General features: G+C 50.4%; 1 protein-coding gene across 1 annotated transcript; it reads left to right on the top strand.

The window, feature by feature from the left end:
* The first annotated feature begins 5,483 nt into the window (after positions 1-5,483).
* On the top strand, positions 5,484-8,284 carry MSC (musculin). Its single transcript, XM_075024348.1, has 3 exons — positions 5,484-6,175; positions 6,939-7,030; positions 7,186-8,284. The coding sequence occupies exons 1-2, from the start codon at positions 5,621-5,623 to the stop codon at positions 7,023-7,025; spliced, it is 642 nt and encodes a 213-aa protein (XP_074880449.1). The 5' UTR covers positions 5,484-5,620; the 3' UTR covers positions 7,026-7,030; positions 7,186-8,284.
* Positions 8,285-15,820: the final 7,536 nt, after the last annotated feature.

Genomic DNA, 15,820 nt, shown 5'->3' with positions numbered 1-15,820 from the left:
GCAGAGCCTGAGCACTGTTGAGGTAAGGTGTTGCAAGATGCTGACCTGCCTGGTGTTCAGGAGGCTGCCTAGGCGCCTTCCATAGAAATTTTGCTCCCTAGAGCAAATGAGGAATGAAGTCACCAGACAACTGAACATGAGGCTGCTGTGACTGCAGCCTGCATGTATTGCACGCCCTTTGCAGCCTTCCCTCAGTATGGCTAGTGATGCGATGCCAGAGTGCCAGAGTTCTCTTTGACTCTGGACAACTCTGGGCAGTGATTTTCCCCCTGCTGACTGCAAAGCTGTCTCACGGGCTGTGTGCCCCCATCTGAGAGCCTCCACTGGCTTCGCTAGCCATTCCTGGGGAAGCCGCACTCCTCCATCTGCTCTGCTGCAGCCCAGCCAAAGCGAGCGAGTGTGCTGGAGCATTCAAGTATAATGAAGTGCTGTAGCGGTGTTATCTCTCCCCATCTCTTCCGTCTTGCTCTGGTGGGCTTCCCTCTCAGAGTGAAACACAAGGAGGAGACTAACACAGTGTTTCCTCTTGCCTGATGTTTGCTTGTTATTCCAGCTAATTTGCTCCAAGAGAAGAAATAAACTGCTTTAAACTGCACCATTAATTCTGGTCCTTTTAGGCCAACAGCACATCTCCAGGCATCATTCTAAAAATTAAATTAATACTTCTTGAAAAATACTTCTTTCTCTTTTTTTTAATTAAACGAAATCTCCATCTCCTCCTCCTCAAAGCCCCCCACCCCGGCCTGATTGACAAAATGAGCAGAATCCGTGTTCTCACACCAGCGGGTATCTATTACATGAGAACTTTCTTCTGGCGCCAGGAGGTATTTAGAGAGTTTGCCTGGCTATTCCACAGGGGAAACCCTGCTGAAAGTTGGGGATACCTGAGCAAAACTCACTGGTGGCCAAACTCCGGGGAAAGCAGCGATCCTTTACAGTTGATAACGTCTCGCTGTCGCTCTCGCACTGGAAATGTCGGGGAGAAGGAGTACATAACGGGGAGCGATTTCTTTCCTGGGGGAAGATGTCCTCGCCTTGTGCTGCGGGGCGGGATCGCCTTCGGGGAAATTAGCGGCTCGAAGAACAAACCAGAGGGGGTGTGGGGTGGTGTTTGTATTGTCTTTTAAAGCATGTCCCCGCTTACGCTCGGGGTTGCCGAGCGAGGAGCACGAACCCTCCCCGCAGCCCAGGCGGCAAAACCAGCCTCGCAGCCGCCCCGCACAGCACCCCCGGCGGCTCTCCCCCCTCCCAAGGTTTCCTCCGCCGGGCCGGCGCTCGCCCGAGCAGAGCCTGCCCCGGCGGCAGGGAGAGCCCTGCCTGCGCCGCACCGGGAGACGGCCCCGCAGCTCCCGGGCAGCGGAGCGGGGCAGCCCCGGGCCCGCCGGCTGCTGCCTGGGGGCGCGGAGGAGGGGGGCGGAGAGGCGGGTTTTAACCCCGGGTTGTAGTCCCTTCACCAAGTGAATCACTGAGGGTGTGCCTTGATGAGAAGGTTCGCGCTCGCCAGGCAAAATATATTCTAGTAAATACTCTTCTCCCCCCCCCCTCCCCTTCCAGGGGTTCATTTATCCCCTGTTTGCTTTATTTAACATGGCTTGACAGACTGAGTAGTTTTTAATTTTCTTATATGGTGGGAAGTCACTTTTTTGGGACGCACACACCCCCAGATACACACAGGCACACACTCATTTCCAATAATTGCTCGGGCTGGTGGTTCCTGCATTCCCCCGTGATGCTTTCAGGATCCATATCCCTCCCACACACCCCCAGCCCCAGGGGAGCGGGGCTAGCTCACACGGAGCATCCCCAGATAGGTGGCTGCTAGGGGACCGGGACGTGGGTACCACGGCGCTGTCACCTCAGGAAGCGACACTAGGAAAGGGTACCCTTTAGCGGTGCCTCGACCCGTGCCAGACCTCTGGCTAAGGACACGGCACCCACGGCACGGGCTGCAGCAAACAGCATTCCCGGTACAGGCGTTCTTAGCGGGGAAAGGACCGGTGAGGGAATGAGGGACACCGCACACTTCTCCCTTCACTAGGTGCCTTTACCGGGGGAATCGGAGCCATGCAGCGGCGTATTTGCTCTAGGTGGCATTTAACAAAGGTTACAACTCATCCACCTGCTTTTCCTACAGGACCAGCAATGCCAAGCATCCCTTCGTGGCAGAAGCCCTGCATGCCTTTCATGCAGCTTGGATGTGTGTTGCAGACGCTTGTGGGGAGATCAAGACCGAGACGTTTGCCAGACGCTGTCCTCCTCCCCCCAGACATCCTGCCTTTCTCACAGCCGCGAGAAAGTGGGTAAAAACGCCCTTGTTACACTAAGGTCTTTCCGAAAAGGTGGGAGTGCACTTTAGGTCGGAGCGAAGTGAGTCGGTAACGCTGCCGAGTTCGAGGAAAGGACAAATGCCAAAGGAAAGCCTTATTTAAAGCACTTTAGCGAGAACACATCATCTCCCTCCTCCACCCTGCTTTGTCGCTGCCAACACCCCGGAGGATGAATGCGAAAGACGTGGGGCTTTTAGCGGTTCCCCCTCCTACCCTCGAAGATAACCTGCGTCTTACAGACTTGGCCTCTGGAGATTGCTTTTTTCTCTTTTGCTTTTGGCCATAATTTATTCTGAAACTCTAGGAAGCAAATAAAAGGCTTGTACCCCCTCTGCCTCAGCCCGGAGACCCGTCGGGTCGTCAGCGCGGCGGCTCCCGGGCACCGGCGCAGCCCGGCCTGCGCGGCGATGCTCTCCGCCCAGCCCGGCGCAGCGCCCTGCCTCGCCGGTCCTCAGGTGCAGCACGAAACACCCTCGTCTGCTGCTAAGGCAAAGCAGAAGCCTGGGGTTGGTGGACTCCTCTTCGTTTGGGTCCGTTGGTTAAATGTATTTACCAAAATGCCGTCTGCAAAAGTGTGAGGAAAAGCACGCCGTCCCAGCGCGCATCCCCCTGAGTGGGGGATCTCCCCTCAGCAGGGAAAAACTGCTTTTTGTGGCCTCAGGGCCAACAACGGTGGCGGAGCTCGCTGTAGCTAGAACAGCTCCCGCTCCTGCTCCTCTCCCTCCACACGCACGCTGGGCTTGGCAGACCCGGGCTGCCCCGGCACCGCACGCAGCCTGCGGGGACGGACCCTGAAACACGGGAGGATGCTGGCCTCGGAGTCCGGGCATAGATCAGGTCGTGCTTTTACCTTTCAAGGGAGAAAAGGGAAAGGGACTGCACCTGATAACGGGCGTAAAATGCTGCCCTGATATGCCAGGGACATTTTCCCCTGCTCAGCACACACAGAGCATAAAGGATCAAAGTCCTGAAAAATGGAAGCATGATGTAATGCCCTGGCCCCATCAAAGACTTTATCCTGAAAATGATATCTTCGTCAGGGTCGCAGAAATAAGCGGTTTGATGGATGTGAGAGAGGCCAGGTCTGCTCTGATTCATTGGGTGTAAATCCGAAGTAACCGTTGAGATTCACTCCCTATTAACTCCATTGCGTTTCCCACTTCCTTTACTAACCAAGAGGCAGGCAAAGACGACCTGGCTATTCCCCCCGCCTCCAATACTTTCATTAAATGAGACGAAGTCTTCCTCATGCTTCAGCTTTAATCCGCCGAGGCAGAGGTGGGCGCGAAAGGTGAGATTTGCCATTGTGGCTTTTAAGACTGGGTACCATTTTCTTCTTTGTTTAAAGAAATTCAGCCCTTTCTCCCATTAATCTTTAGCAGGGAAAGCGTTCAGCCCGCACCTGTATAAACAACCCAGACGGAGGGAAAAAGTAAACCTATATCTCTTCCCCTGCAGTATCTTTATATATATATATATGTAATATACGGATAATGTCGGCTAATTGGGGAGACAGAGCAACCCCAAAGTCCGGCACCTTTCACCATACGGCGTGTGGGACCCAGCCAGAGCACTGTAGTGTCAAACCAAGTTCAAGAGATCCAGTTGCAAGATCAGCCGCCTGTTTCAGTGGTTCAAGAAATGGCAAGTTTCACTTGGAAAGGTTGCTGTTAAACCCGGCTCTGATGTGGTTCTAGCCCCAGCGGGTGAAGCCGAGGTTTATACAGCGTTAAGTGGCCCTCAATAAGACCACAGCGTTGGCGGGGAGTGAAGTGCAAAGCGCTGGGCGAAAAGGCGGCCGGCGGTGCCAGGAAAGTTGTGCAGCAGCAGCCGGGAAGGTTCCACTCGGCCAGGAGGGAAATGGAAGGGAAAAACCGGGAGCAAAAATTGCGGGACAAGATCTTTCCACCTGTTGTAGTCATTAGATTCTTTTCTGCGAGCTGAATTTTTGTTCTGGTTAACCGTATCCAGGCAGGGCCGTGAAGGCCAGCGAGGAACCAAATGCCAGTTATTCATCTTGGAAAGAAGGGATATTTTGGGGGGGTGGGAGGGATACAAGTTGTTGGTTGATTTTTTTAATTTTTTTTTTTTTAATTTATACCCCTGTTGAATTTGCGTATCAGCATTTCCAGTGGATGCTGGGTCCCCCACTCGCCCGTGGACGCTATAAAAGCTGTAGCGCGGTATTTGTTAAAAAAAAGCCCGCGAGTACCTCGAAAAGTTGTCCCGCTTCATTTGCCCTGTGGCGCAAAGCTGTACACAGCCCAATTAACTGGTTTTCAATTAACTGCTCTGAGGACGGAGAAGCCCTCGGACACGTTACACTCCTCGGCTGCTGTCTGTAGCTTCACCCCGCGTTACCGACACCATCAAAGCACCCTCCGCGCGTTTCCAGCGACTTTCTGCGTTGCTCCCCCCAAATGGCAAACCCACGCCCGAGGACCGCCGCTCCCGCTGCCTCCGCCCGCTCCGCCGGGGGGGCACCGGGAGCCGCGCAGCCGCCTCTGGGAGCGGGGCAGGCGGCGGGCAGGGGGACACCCCGGCGGGCGGGGGCCTGACCCGCAGCCTGGGCTTGGCCCCGTCCCCCCGCACCGCTCGGCTGCGGGCAGCGGGCGCGGGTTGAGGCGGTGGAAGAATCCCCCCGACCTCGAAGGAAAGGCGGGAGGGAGAGCGAACGCAGGTGGGCAGGGGGCAGAGCCGCGGGTGGCGCTCAGCCTCAGCCCGGCCGCCGCCGCCTCAGGGGCAGGGAGCGGTGCCCCCCTCCCCGCGAAAGCCCTCGCGGGATCAGCCCGGAGGGGGGAAGGGGGGGATCTGCCGCCCCCGGGGGCGAGGAGAGGGCTCTGTGCCGCAGGAGAAGCGCCCAGTCACACGGCGGCGTCGCTGCCGAGAGCACACGTACACCTGGAGACATCCCCGCGGGCGCGCGTGTGTGCGTGTCCGCCGCCTCCCGTCCGCCCCCCACCCCCGCCCGTGGGGGTCTGGCCCCGCGCACCGCCGCGGGCCGGGGAGGCGCCGCCCCCGGCGCGGGGCTCAGCCGGGTCCTACCCCCTCCCCCGCGCCCCCACGCCTCCCCTCCGCCCGGCAGATGGTTCGCTCCGCGGACACCCGATATATAGCGCTGTCAAGGGGCGCATCCCCCCTCCGCGCCCCCCCCACCCGCCCCCCCGCCCCGCGCCGGCACGGACTCTCCGCGGCGGGGCCGCCCCGCGCCGGGCCCACTCGCCGGCGCGCCTCGGGCGTCCGCCCCCTCCCGCCTGCCCCGCTGCCCGCCTCCCTGCCTCCCTCCCGGGGCGATGTCCGCGGGCTCCGGGAGCGAGGCGGAGGAGCTGCCCGACATGGACCTGCGGGCGCTGCAGCTGGACTACCCGACGCCGACGCCGCCGCCGCCGCCGCCGCCGGCCAAGCGCCAGCCCCGCGGCGAGCTCTACCCCTCGGGGGACAACTCCTCGGCGGCGGAGGAGGAGGAGGAGGAGGAGGAAGAGGAGGAGGAGGAGGAGGAGGAGGACGGCGAGGGCAGCTGCGCGGCGGGGCCGGCGGGCAGCGGCGGCAAGAGGAAGCGGGCGCGGGGCGGCGGCCCCGGGGGCAAGAAGGCGGCGCCGGGGCCGCGGGGGCCGCCGCCCGAGGGGAAGCAGTCCCAGCGCAACGCGGCCAACGCGCGGGAGCGGGCGCGGATGCGGGTGCTGAGCAAGGCGTTCTCCCGGCTGAAGACGAGCCTGCCCTGGGTGCCGCCCGACACCAAGCTCTCCAAGCTGGACACGCTGCGCCTGGCGTCCAGCTACATCGCCCACCTCCGGCAGCTCCTGCAGGAGGACCGCTACGAGAACGGATACGTCCACCCCGTCAACCTGGTACGGCGCGGGCCGGCGCGGGGAGGGGGGGGGGGGCGCGGAGGCCGGGCGCGGCCCCGGCGCCTTCGGGATGCGCGGCGAGGGGCAGCCGGCCCGGGGGGGGGGGGCACGGGGAGAGCGCTCAAGCCGTGCCCGCCCTCGAAGAAGCCGCGGGGCGACCCCGACTGCTTCGTGCCTCCCCGGTAATCCTGGCCCCGGGGGCGAGTCGAGAGCCGCGATCGGCCCACGGTGGTGGCGGGCGTGTCTGTTCTGGGGAGTCGGAGTAGCGGATCCTAAAGAAATAAATTCCTCGGGCGTTAGGCAAGCTTAATGTCCGAAAAAGGAGCAGTCCGCTCTGAGGGCTGGCTTGCAGCACCAGCAAGCCGTCCGTAGTCCATCGGTACACGACCAAACGCCTGGTGCGTGCCACGGGGCTAAAAAGGCTGCTCATTGAGCGCAGAGGGGTTCTTTCTGAATCGTGTATATGCTTTTTATTTATAAAACGATGCAAACAGTTGCAAAGCAAGAGAAGCGTTGCGGTTTTGATGAGAACGATTTGTTGCTGGCCGTTGCAGCCCTATTGCGGAGCATTTAAATACAACGAAAAACGTAATGAAAATATTTGTTAGAGGAACTCGGCGCTCTCTGTGCTTCCCACAGGGACTAAAACATGATGACGTGTTTGCAACTGAACCGCAGTTAGACATCTATCAGTAATAAGGCTCCAGTTTCATACCACGATAAACTTTCTTTTTAATATGTGAAATACCTTTTTTGCCCACAGACTTGGCCATTTGTGGTTTCAGGAAGACCTGACTCTGACACCAAAGAAGTTTCTACTGCCAGCAGATTATGTGGGACTACTGCATAGTCAAAGTAAATTGTTTTTTTGTTGTTGATGTTGATCTTTTTTTTTAATGGGCTGCATATTTTTAAGAGCTGTGATTTATCGGCTCAAGACTAGAAGATGGGGACAAACCTCCATCTCTAACAGTGCTAAATCTGTGTCCCCTGTCATTCTTTTCCCTTAGAGTTCTGAGGGAAGTTTATTTAAAGCGCTAAAGAAGGGAGGCGGTGGAAATCAGAGTTTTTATGAACTGACTGCAGCAGCTGAAGTCTGAGATTTGGAAAGGCCCTTCTTTGGCTTCATCATCCTTATCACCGCCTGAGGACCTGTTGTTCCGAGGCTTTTAAACTAATGGAAGAGGAATATAATGGTATAGAATTAACAGCATGGACCAAAATACAACTCTACAAACTAACCCCGAACAGTGTTATTTGTATTCTAAAGCAAAGCAGTATTTTAGAGTAGCTTTGAAACTCAGATAGATTTATAATATATTTTGATGGCTTTTGTATTCATGGATCTGGTTTACTGCAACTATGCAATAAGTATAGTCATATTTTTTCTTGCCCTTTTAACCAGAGTTTTCTTAAAAAACTGTAAGTGGCTACAGTCTGCATTTAGCCTACCGTCCATTGGAATTAAACTAATTCCTCTGGTTATGTCTTGAAGTGCCACATCTAAGAATGTGGGACTGTCCCTAGAAATGTGGCAGAGTTTCTGTGCCTTACTCTGGAAGGGAATTCTGCTTACAGTAAGGCCAGGGTACATGTGTTGTGAAGAATGAGTTTGTATGATGCTGCAAAATAACAAGAATTCACAATGTTTTAAACATTTTGCCTGTGCTGTCATGCTTGTCTTTGAAAAGTCTACCCTCAAATGAGTTCTAGTGACATTTCTTCACTGATTCAAATGCTGTAATAAAAGAGGATGCCATCAAATAAGTTGCAAATGTAAATAACTCTATTTTTTTATAAATGACATTAAAAGCTTGGTTACAATGATTTACTGGTACTGTGATAGTGTGTGGTTGCATCAATATAGGAACGTCTTTGTAATGCACGTTCTTGAAACCCGGTTTTGTAAACACAGTTATCTTCCTCATATCTTGAGAGCAGATACATCTCCAGCAACAGAGTCAGATAACAACACTTCCACCCCAAACAATTCTTGTGAGGTACAGTACTATATCAATTAGCAGGGAAAACCTGCATTTTAACAACTTACAGAATTCACTGTCATAATATTTTCTGTGAATCAGGAAAATAAATAAATGTAGATTAAGAAATGGATGTCAGTAATTTCTTCTTCTTCATAGCATGAAAGATAGTGTAATAGCTCTTTTGCTGTTCTTTCCCATTTTACATTTCCATCTGTAGTCTGTTTTGCTTTTATTTGTATTTGTGCAGTGGGAAAGTCAGCTGAGTTTTCCTAGCTGGGAGCAGACTTTTCCTGTTTTAACATTAAAACTCCTGAGATAAGATTTTCTGTTTCTCAAAATATTTTATCAGCAGTTAACTCACAGTAAGGGAGAAGACTGAATTGCTTTAGAGAAGAAAAAGCCTCCTCTTCTTCATTTAAGGAGCCAGGAGGAAGAAACATTTGCTTAACCAGAAACAGTTTAACCTGGTTTCTTGTCAGGTCATCCTACGTCATGGATTTCTGTTTTGAAATACTGCACAGAAGCCCAAGACTGACTATTGGTAGTGTCTTTCAAGTAGATGAACTGCAGAAAATTGCTTCTCTTCTTGTGAAACGTAAAATAGCCCAGAGCCACTGCAAAATAAAATGAGGGCTCAGACCAGGATCTGCTGAAATTCTTGCTTTCAGTGATTTGAGGGCAAGCTGTACAGAGACCATAATCTAATTCATTTTCCAGTTTTAGCCAGAGAAAGGCTGTGAAGGAAGGGGGCTATCCTAATTTGCAGTTCTGTAACTAAGGTGGGACTCCAACTGACCTTCTCTGGGAAGCTTTATAAAAAGAAAAGAATATAAACAGTAAATCAAAAAGGAAGGAGCTTTAGGAAGGCATAAGGTATAAGAAAACTCAACCAATGTTTATCTGAACACTAGAGAAAAGATTATTCAGCAATTTAACTAAGGTGCCACTTGAGATAATCTCAGCTGTGTTACCTAGCTGATTTTGGCCTTGATCCCAGCTGTAATTGGTTAACGACTCTAGGAGATCAGAAAAACAAGGAAAGCATGGAGAACTTTAAACAGTATAGAAAGGTCCATGCGAAATGATGGAAAAAAATGTTCAGGGTAAATTCCCAAATATGAAGTGGTTATATTGAGTAAATACAGTAGGTCAAAATCAGGGATGAGGAGTGTGACATGAAGAAAACATAGTATTGGTTCCATCTATGCATCATACTACATGCTCTCAAATACATTTTTTTTCCTTGTGGCTACATAATACATAAAAATACTTTCTTCATAAAATAACGAATGTACTTATTGTATTTGTTACTGTAACAAGACACATCCATATGATGATGATGCCCCAACAGACTATCACTGGGTTTAGAGCAGAAGTACACAATAGCCGCAGGTGACAGTTCAGGTCAAAATCCGGAGAGAAAATTACAGCTTTTAGATAGCTAATGTTGTATAAGACTCAATTCTTTGTTTTAAATACCTCTATACAGAGATACATATATTAGTGTATACTTATCTTAATATGGCAGTTAGGTATGTTTGGATTTCTCTAACAAGGATCTGATATTTCAAATCATTAATTTTAATTATTGGGTTCATAAATATTATTTTTTTAAAAGTAAATTAATCTTTCTTCTTCTCTCTGAGAGCCATCATGTGATTAGGAAAAAGTTCAGACAATTGAACAGGCTCCTTGTGAGTTTGTCCTGAGATGAAGGCTGCTGTCTTGCCAGGGAAGTGCCAGGTAGGTCATGTATTCTGGCATTCCTCACCTATAAAGACACACCAAAAATACAGGCACGCAGCTTTGAATCCTTTTTTTAAACTCACGAACAGATGAAATTCAGATCAGTGCTTTATATGAATGAGGTGACCACGACATTCTAAAATGCTACTTTTAAGCATTAACAGATTCCATAGGAAGATAATGTGTTTTGGTCCTTTTTTTTTATTAAGTTTTTGCCAACCTGATAAGAGTAAATTGATTTCATTTTTAAAGTCTGAGCATTTTGTTTGACTGGGTATGAGTTACAGAGCTGGGTGAAAGGGAGACTTAAAATGAAAAACTACCTTATATTTCCACAGTCCACAAGCATGGAAGGTAAGAAATACATACATTTTTATTAGGTTTGGCAAGTATACGCTTGATGATTTTTTTGTTACATTAATGACATCTTCGTTCCTTGGCACAAGGTACAAGGTGAACCCATCTTGATCCCATAAACGAATACAAATCTTGCTAAAGCCGTTTTATAAATAAAATGCCAAATCATCTGCAACCCATATTCGGCTGAGACCTGCTTCATGTGAAATCTTAAAGGCAGAATACCTGCATTGACTTTCCTGGCAGGCAGTCCATATATAAAGAGGAACACTTGTCTCCCAAAAATATTTTTATGACTTTAGACTTATATAAATGTTGTGTAGAACTTTGTTTTGTCTCTATTTTATGTGGTACTCTGGTAGAGCAGATCGTTAGCCAGAAAGCTCATGTCTCCATCATGAAACCATTCCTTTCCAATACATGTGTTTGCTTACACAAGGAAAATACATTTCTCATATTGAAAAAGTTACCAATTCTGATCTGAGCAAAAGAAACATAGTTTGCATGTAAGAAATACCTAAGCCATACCTTTCCCATTTAGTGATTTTATACATGCACTATTTAAAGAACTCTCAGATATGCTACGGATTCTGAATAAAAATTCGAGTTTCTCAGCTAAGGAAAGGTGACTATGGAAGAAGTACAGTTGTCATAGGGATCTGCCAGGTGAAAGAGGGCGTTGAAGAAATTGATTTTCAGAACTCTATATCTATCTGAAAGTTACTCTGTCTCTCTTCATTGATTCTAGAAGGACCCTAAGGTGACCAGCTGTGTGATTCAGTTAAATATCTAATGTTTTAGTTAACTATCTAACATTGGGAGGGATAAAACCAGGTTTAAATGACCAAAGCTTGTATGAGCCAAGTAAGATAAAAAGAAGGAAGAAGTGGAATTTACAGCTACCCACCAATACAAGCTTATAGTAACCTTATATTATAAGCAAATAATAATTACATCACTTGAATGAAACAACACAGAAAGCTGTCCATTCTACTGGAGAATAGTCACTTCTCCACAGGTAGCTAATTCTATATAAGAGCGAATTTGCATTTGGTACAGCAGTGCAGATTCTCACCAAGGCTAACGGCAATTACACTTAAGAATTAGGTTCCACCACCTGGCAGTGTTTATCACACTCCACTCCAGCTGAAAGATGTGTACACATATACTTTCTGCAGTGCACAGAGGATGGATGCTGAGCTGCCTTCCAAAAATTTCTAGAAAAGTTAAGACGCCTGAAAAGATTCATCTAGGATCTATCCAACAAGACAGGCAAAACCAAGAAAAACTTGTGGCTGATGTAGGGCTGAAGAATCACTCCTGTAATGTTGGGGTGCTGGCAGTCTGATAGGGTCTGGGACTAGAAACGTGTAGTGACGCTCAACAAACTATAATTCACCTTGATGATGTGACTGGAATTTAGCAAGCAAAGGAAATCACCCAATCTGCTCATGCTGGTGAAATTGTTCAAAAGAATTCAAAATGTGACAAGAAAAGTGCTTTATGACAACAAAGCAGGCAGAGCTGTGAGTCAGAATATATACACAGACACAACCCCAATTCAAGCAACCAGACTGCTCAGTACCTGGGACAAAAAGTCACAAGAATAGCAAAGGATCGCACCACTTCATAAGACTTTACAAAGGCCTGTGTAGCAAGCACAGCATGCATGAAGGGGATGGACAACAGCAGCTTTAGCTTACAGGAATCTTCATAGGAGGGCCAAGAATGAGATAAATGGATGCTAATCCCGAAAACAAATGGATCACTTTTTAATTCCAAGTTGCTGTGATGGCAGAAGCAACATCATTAGCACTGTAAATCCCATAGTCAGTAAAAGATAAGAAGTAAACATAGGCATGAACGTTTGTAGAAAATTGAGATTGTAACAGCACAAGGAACTATTGTATTCCTTGAATATAAGCAGTATGGAGTTCAAATGAGTTCATGTCCTTAGTATCATCAAGAGGGCATGTCATCTAGAGGAAAAGGTGACCAAGCTGAATCAGAAGTCTTTTGCAACAAGGAGCTGAAAGATTCCAACTGTCCTGTGATTCATTTCTTCAGGGAAGTCCCTCTTGCCCTATGAAAATGGCTGAAGAGCAGTGAAGTAGGTCAATGTTCTGGGAAGCCTCAAGAAAGCAGATGAACTGCCGGAAAAGATACAGTCTGTGGTCACTATGGGGAAAACCAAAACAAACCCAGTGTCACTCATTTATCCTGTAGAAGTGTCTCATCCCACCCTCAAAATAAACATATGTGCATCAAATGTTTTCCACTATCTAGAAGGGAGATCTTGGAAAGATGGTTAGCGTCAAATCTTTTTAACTGCACTGTGGCACACGTATGGTCTGGACCTGTCTGCATCCCTTTTGGGGAGATACTGAATACATGTACTAACATCATCTGCTCCAGGCAGCAATCTGCAGACCCCACTCCAAGCAGCAGAGAGTGCCTTGCATCACTTGCTTTAACCTCTTTTAGATCAGACTGGTTGTGTCCATCCTGGAAACCCCTTTTCATCCTCCTCCTCCTCCAGGTCCCAGTGGGACATCAATAACCTTCAAAGGGGGCAAAATAATGAGAGATACATTGCTATTTACTAGGAAGGTGATATTAAGTCCTGAGGAAACATATTCCTGGGTGTGACAATTTCATGCTACATATGGGTATGTTTGAGATTTGCAAGGCCTATTAGGATAGCTCTGTAGAACTGTGGAGGTTAAGCAAGGCCACCCTTCTGTATGCAAGAAGATCCCTGGGGCTATCCAACCCCAGAATCACAGTTAAGTTTCAACACAGGAAGAACACACATCACATCCATTTGGGTTGTGCCCAATTCTTGCTGTGTTTCATAGGACACAGAACAAAACTTGTGGTATTTGGGGAAGGACTGAGTGGATGACATTTTGACATGGGAAAAACAGGGAAAGAAAACAAAGAGAAAATCAAACAATTTTCTGTAAGGCCCCTGGATTAAAGCTAAACTGCCATATTGGTGAAGTTCTGTGCACAAGAGTAACTGGAGACAGAGGCTAACAGACCAAAATGTACAGGTAGACCCTAATAAGGAATAACCCTTCAAATTTGTCCCCATCCATTAAAAATGGCAGTGTCAGCTAATACATGGAGATATATGTATAAAATCTAGCTGTCTGTAAAGATACTCAGATTACAAGTTTAATGTTTAATGGCATGACAGTGATATTCATGAAGCATGAACTGAAAACTCTCTTGAAAGAAGGGCTGAGGTGTCTTATACTGGCTAAGGAAGGCGTGACCGTATGCCCTACATATGCTTTGAAGATGATTTCTCAAGCCATTAATCGTAACAAAACACTCATAACCACAGGAGACCTGCTACCATTCTGTTTCTCACAGTAGCCTGGTTTGAGGTGTTTGCTCATCCTATGATACAGCCCAGAACAGTTCCTTTATCTCAAGGAACAATTTTCAGATTTCTTTTCCACCCTATATAATTCCCCCTGAACTTGAGATGCAAATTATGCCATAAACACTTTTGTTCATCAGGCTTCACAAATAAGAAAAAAATTTCCCCCTTCTAGGCTAGATATAGCCCTGATGTGGATGGAACAGCTGTGCAGACAAACCCACTTATGCTCTTTGCCCTCCCTCACTGTAAGTAAAAACACACCAGTTTCCTCTGTAAACTGTACATACTGTATGATCTGGGGATATCCTTAGTTTGTAAGAGAGAAGTAGCTACCATAAATTAACACCACTGGTACTGCCAAAATTCTCATCACTTTGACCACCATTTCAAGTTTTGGAACAGACGCCAAGGGCTTGACTGACACTTGAGAGTCTCCACTCCCACACTCCCTGTGCAAAGGGACTGCAGCTAGACTCATGCTCAAACTTTTGCAATCCCACAGAAGATCCTCCGGTGTGCCTCTCATCCTGACCGATCGTGTGGGCTTGGGGGACGGGGAGAGAGCCCCGGGCGGCCTCCAGCACCTCTGACTGCCACAAGCGTTCCCTCTCCGCCACCGAGACGGTGCCTGTGCTCCGCCGGCTCTGCCGCCGCAGCCCCCCTTCCGAGGCGACTCCTGGTGAAGGACTGGCAGCTGGCTGGGAGAGACAAGCAAGAGGACGCAATTCAGGTGAAAGAAAGAGAAAAGTGGTTTCATAAAGAGGCTGCAGATGCCACCGAAAGGGCTAGGGGGGGTCTGGCCTCTTGCTGGTAGAGGAAAGATTTGGAAGGATGTCGGGACGCGATGAACGTCCTCACCTCCTCAGGCAGGAATGTTTAAATAGGCCTACAGAAAGCACTAGGGGGAGAGTCTCTAGTTACGCACGCTTGTTCACTCACTTCCAAGCGTTACTTTAATAAAGAAGCACCAGCATAAAATACCAGGAACCCTCTGCACGGAGCGGGCACCCCTTTTCGGGGCATTCGGCAGCACCCGTCCCATTTCAGCCTTCTGGGAGCGCCTCTCTCGCCTCTCCAGGTCCCGTCCTGCCGCCCCGCTGCCTCCCCAGACGTGACAGGACCGGCTCTCCGGGCCCTTGCTGCCCCCTTCCTCCTCCGGCCTGAACTCCACCCGCCGCCAGCAAAGCGGCGGAGCGCTCTCCCGCCCGAGGGGTAAAGGCAGCTTTCGGAGGGGGGCGGGAGTAATGGCCGCCGAGGGCAGCCCCGCCTCACGCCTCACGGCGGCCGCCCCGCAGGCGGGGCGCGGGCGCCACCCGGTGGCTGCCGTGCCGAGGTGCGCGGCCGCAGCGGCCTTGGGAGCGGCGGGAGGGCCCCTCGGTGGCGGCCGCGGCTCCTTTCTGTCAGCGGCTGGTTTAAATTCAGCCTGCGGGCGGCGGGGCCTGAGGGGCGGCGCGGGAAGCCGCCCGCTGAGGGGGCCTGCGCGGGAAGCCGCCCGCTGAGGGGGCCTGCGCGTCTGCCCTCCGCTGAGGGGGCCTGCGCGTCTGCCCCCCGGCTCAGCGGTTCGAATTCGGCGTCCCGAACGCCCCCACTCTCTGCCAAGGCGGTGAAAAAATACAGGGGCAGGAAGGAAGCGCAGGAGAGGGATTTGCGTTGCGTAGCGTGGCACAGACTGTGCCAGCCGGCGACACCTCCCTGACGTGTCGTGTTATGGCCCTACCCAGAACAAAACAGAAGTAGTGAAAGAAGGTGGGAGGAGAAGGAGCCTCCCAGACCGCAGGGTCCAGCCTGCGCCTACGGGCCTGTCCAGGGCTGTGAGGCAGCCTGGGTATGGCCGTGGTGGGTACAAAACCCTTGCCATACCCAGCAGAGCTTGTCCCTGGCCGGTTTATGGCCATAGGGTGGTCCTTGCCTGAGCAGGGCTTGTGTCTCCCAGGGCTGGTGACATCTTCTCGTGGTGGAGGACCCTGGGGACACGGCGCTGGGGCTGACCCTGGGCTCTGCCACCCGACTGTGGGGTATTTTTCCAGTGTGAGGCCCCCCTGAGGCATCCTCTGTCTGTTTACATTGCCCGTTTTATTTGGTAAGTAATGAAAGCGTCAGTATGGAAAGAGGTAGCTACGTCTTGTCTTGCGGTTGGAATGAGAGACGGGGAGTGTTCTTGTT

This window comes from Buteo buteo, chromosome 3 (assembly GCF_964188355.1).
Source record: "Buteo buteo chromosome 3, bButBut1.hap1.1, whole genome shotgun sequence".
In the NCBI taxonomy this organism is placed as follows: domain Eukaryota; kingdom Metazoa; phylum Chordata; class Aves; order Accipitriformes; family Accipitridae; genus Buteo; species Buteo buteo.
This window is presented reverse-complemented; position numbering and strand designations above follow the sequence as displayed.

Bases quoted from the DNA above. Each gene is read 5' to 3' on its own strand.
- MSC (XM_075024348.1), top strand. From the start codon at position 5,621: ATGTCCGCGGGCTCCGGGAGCGAGGCGGAGGAGCTGCCCGACATGGAC. The intron at 6,176-6,938 runs GTACGGCGCGGG...TTTTGCCCACAG, and splicing joins ACGTCCACCCCGTCAACCTG to ACTTGGCCATTTGTGGTTTC.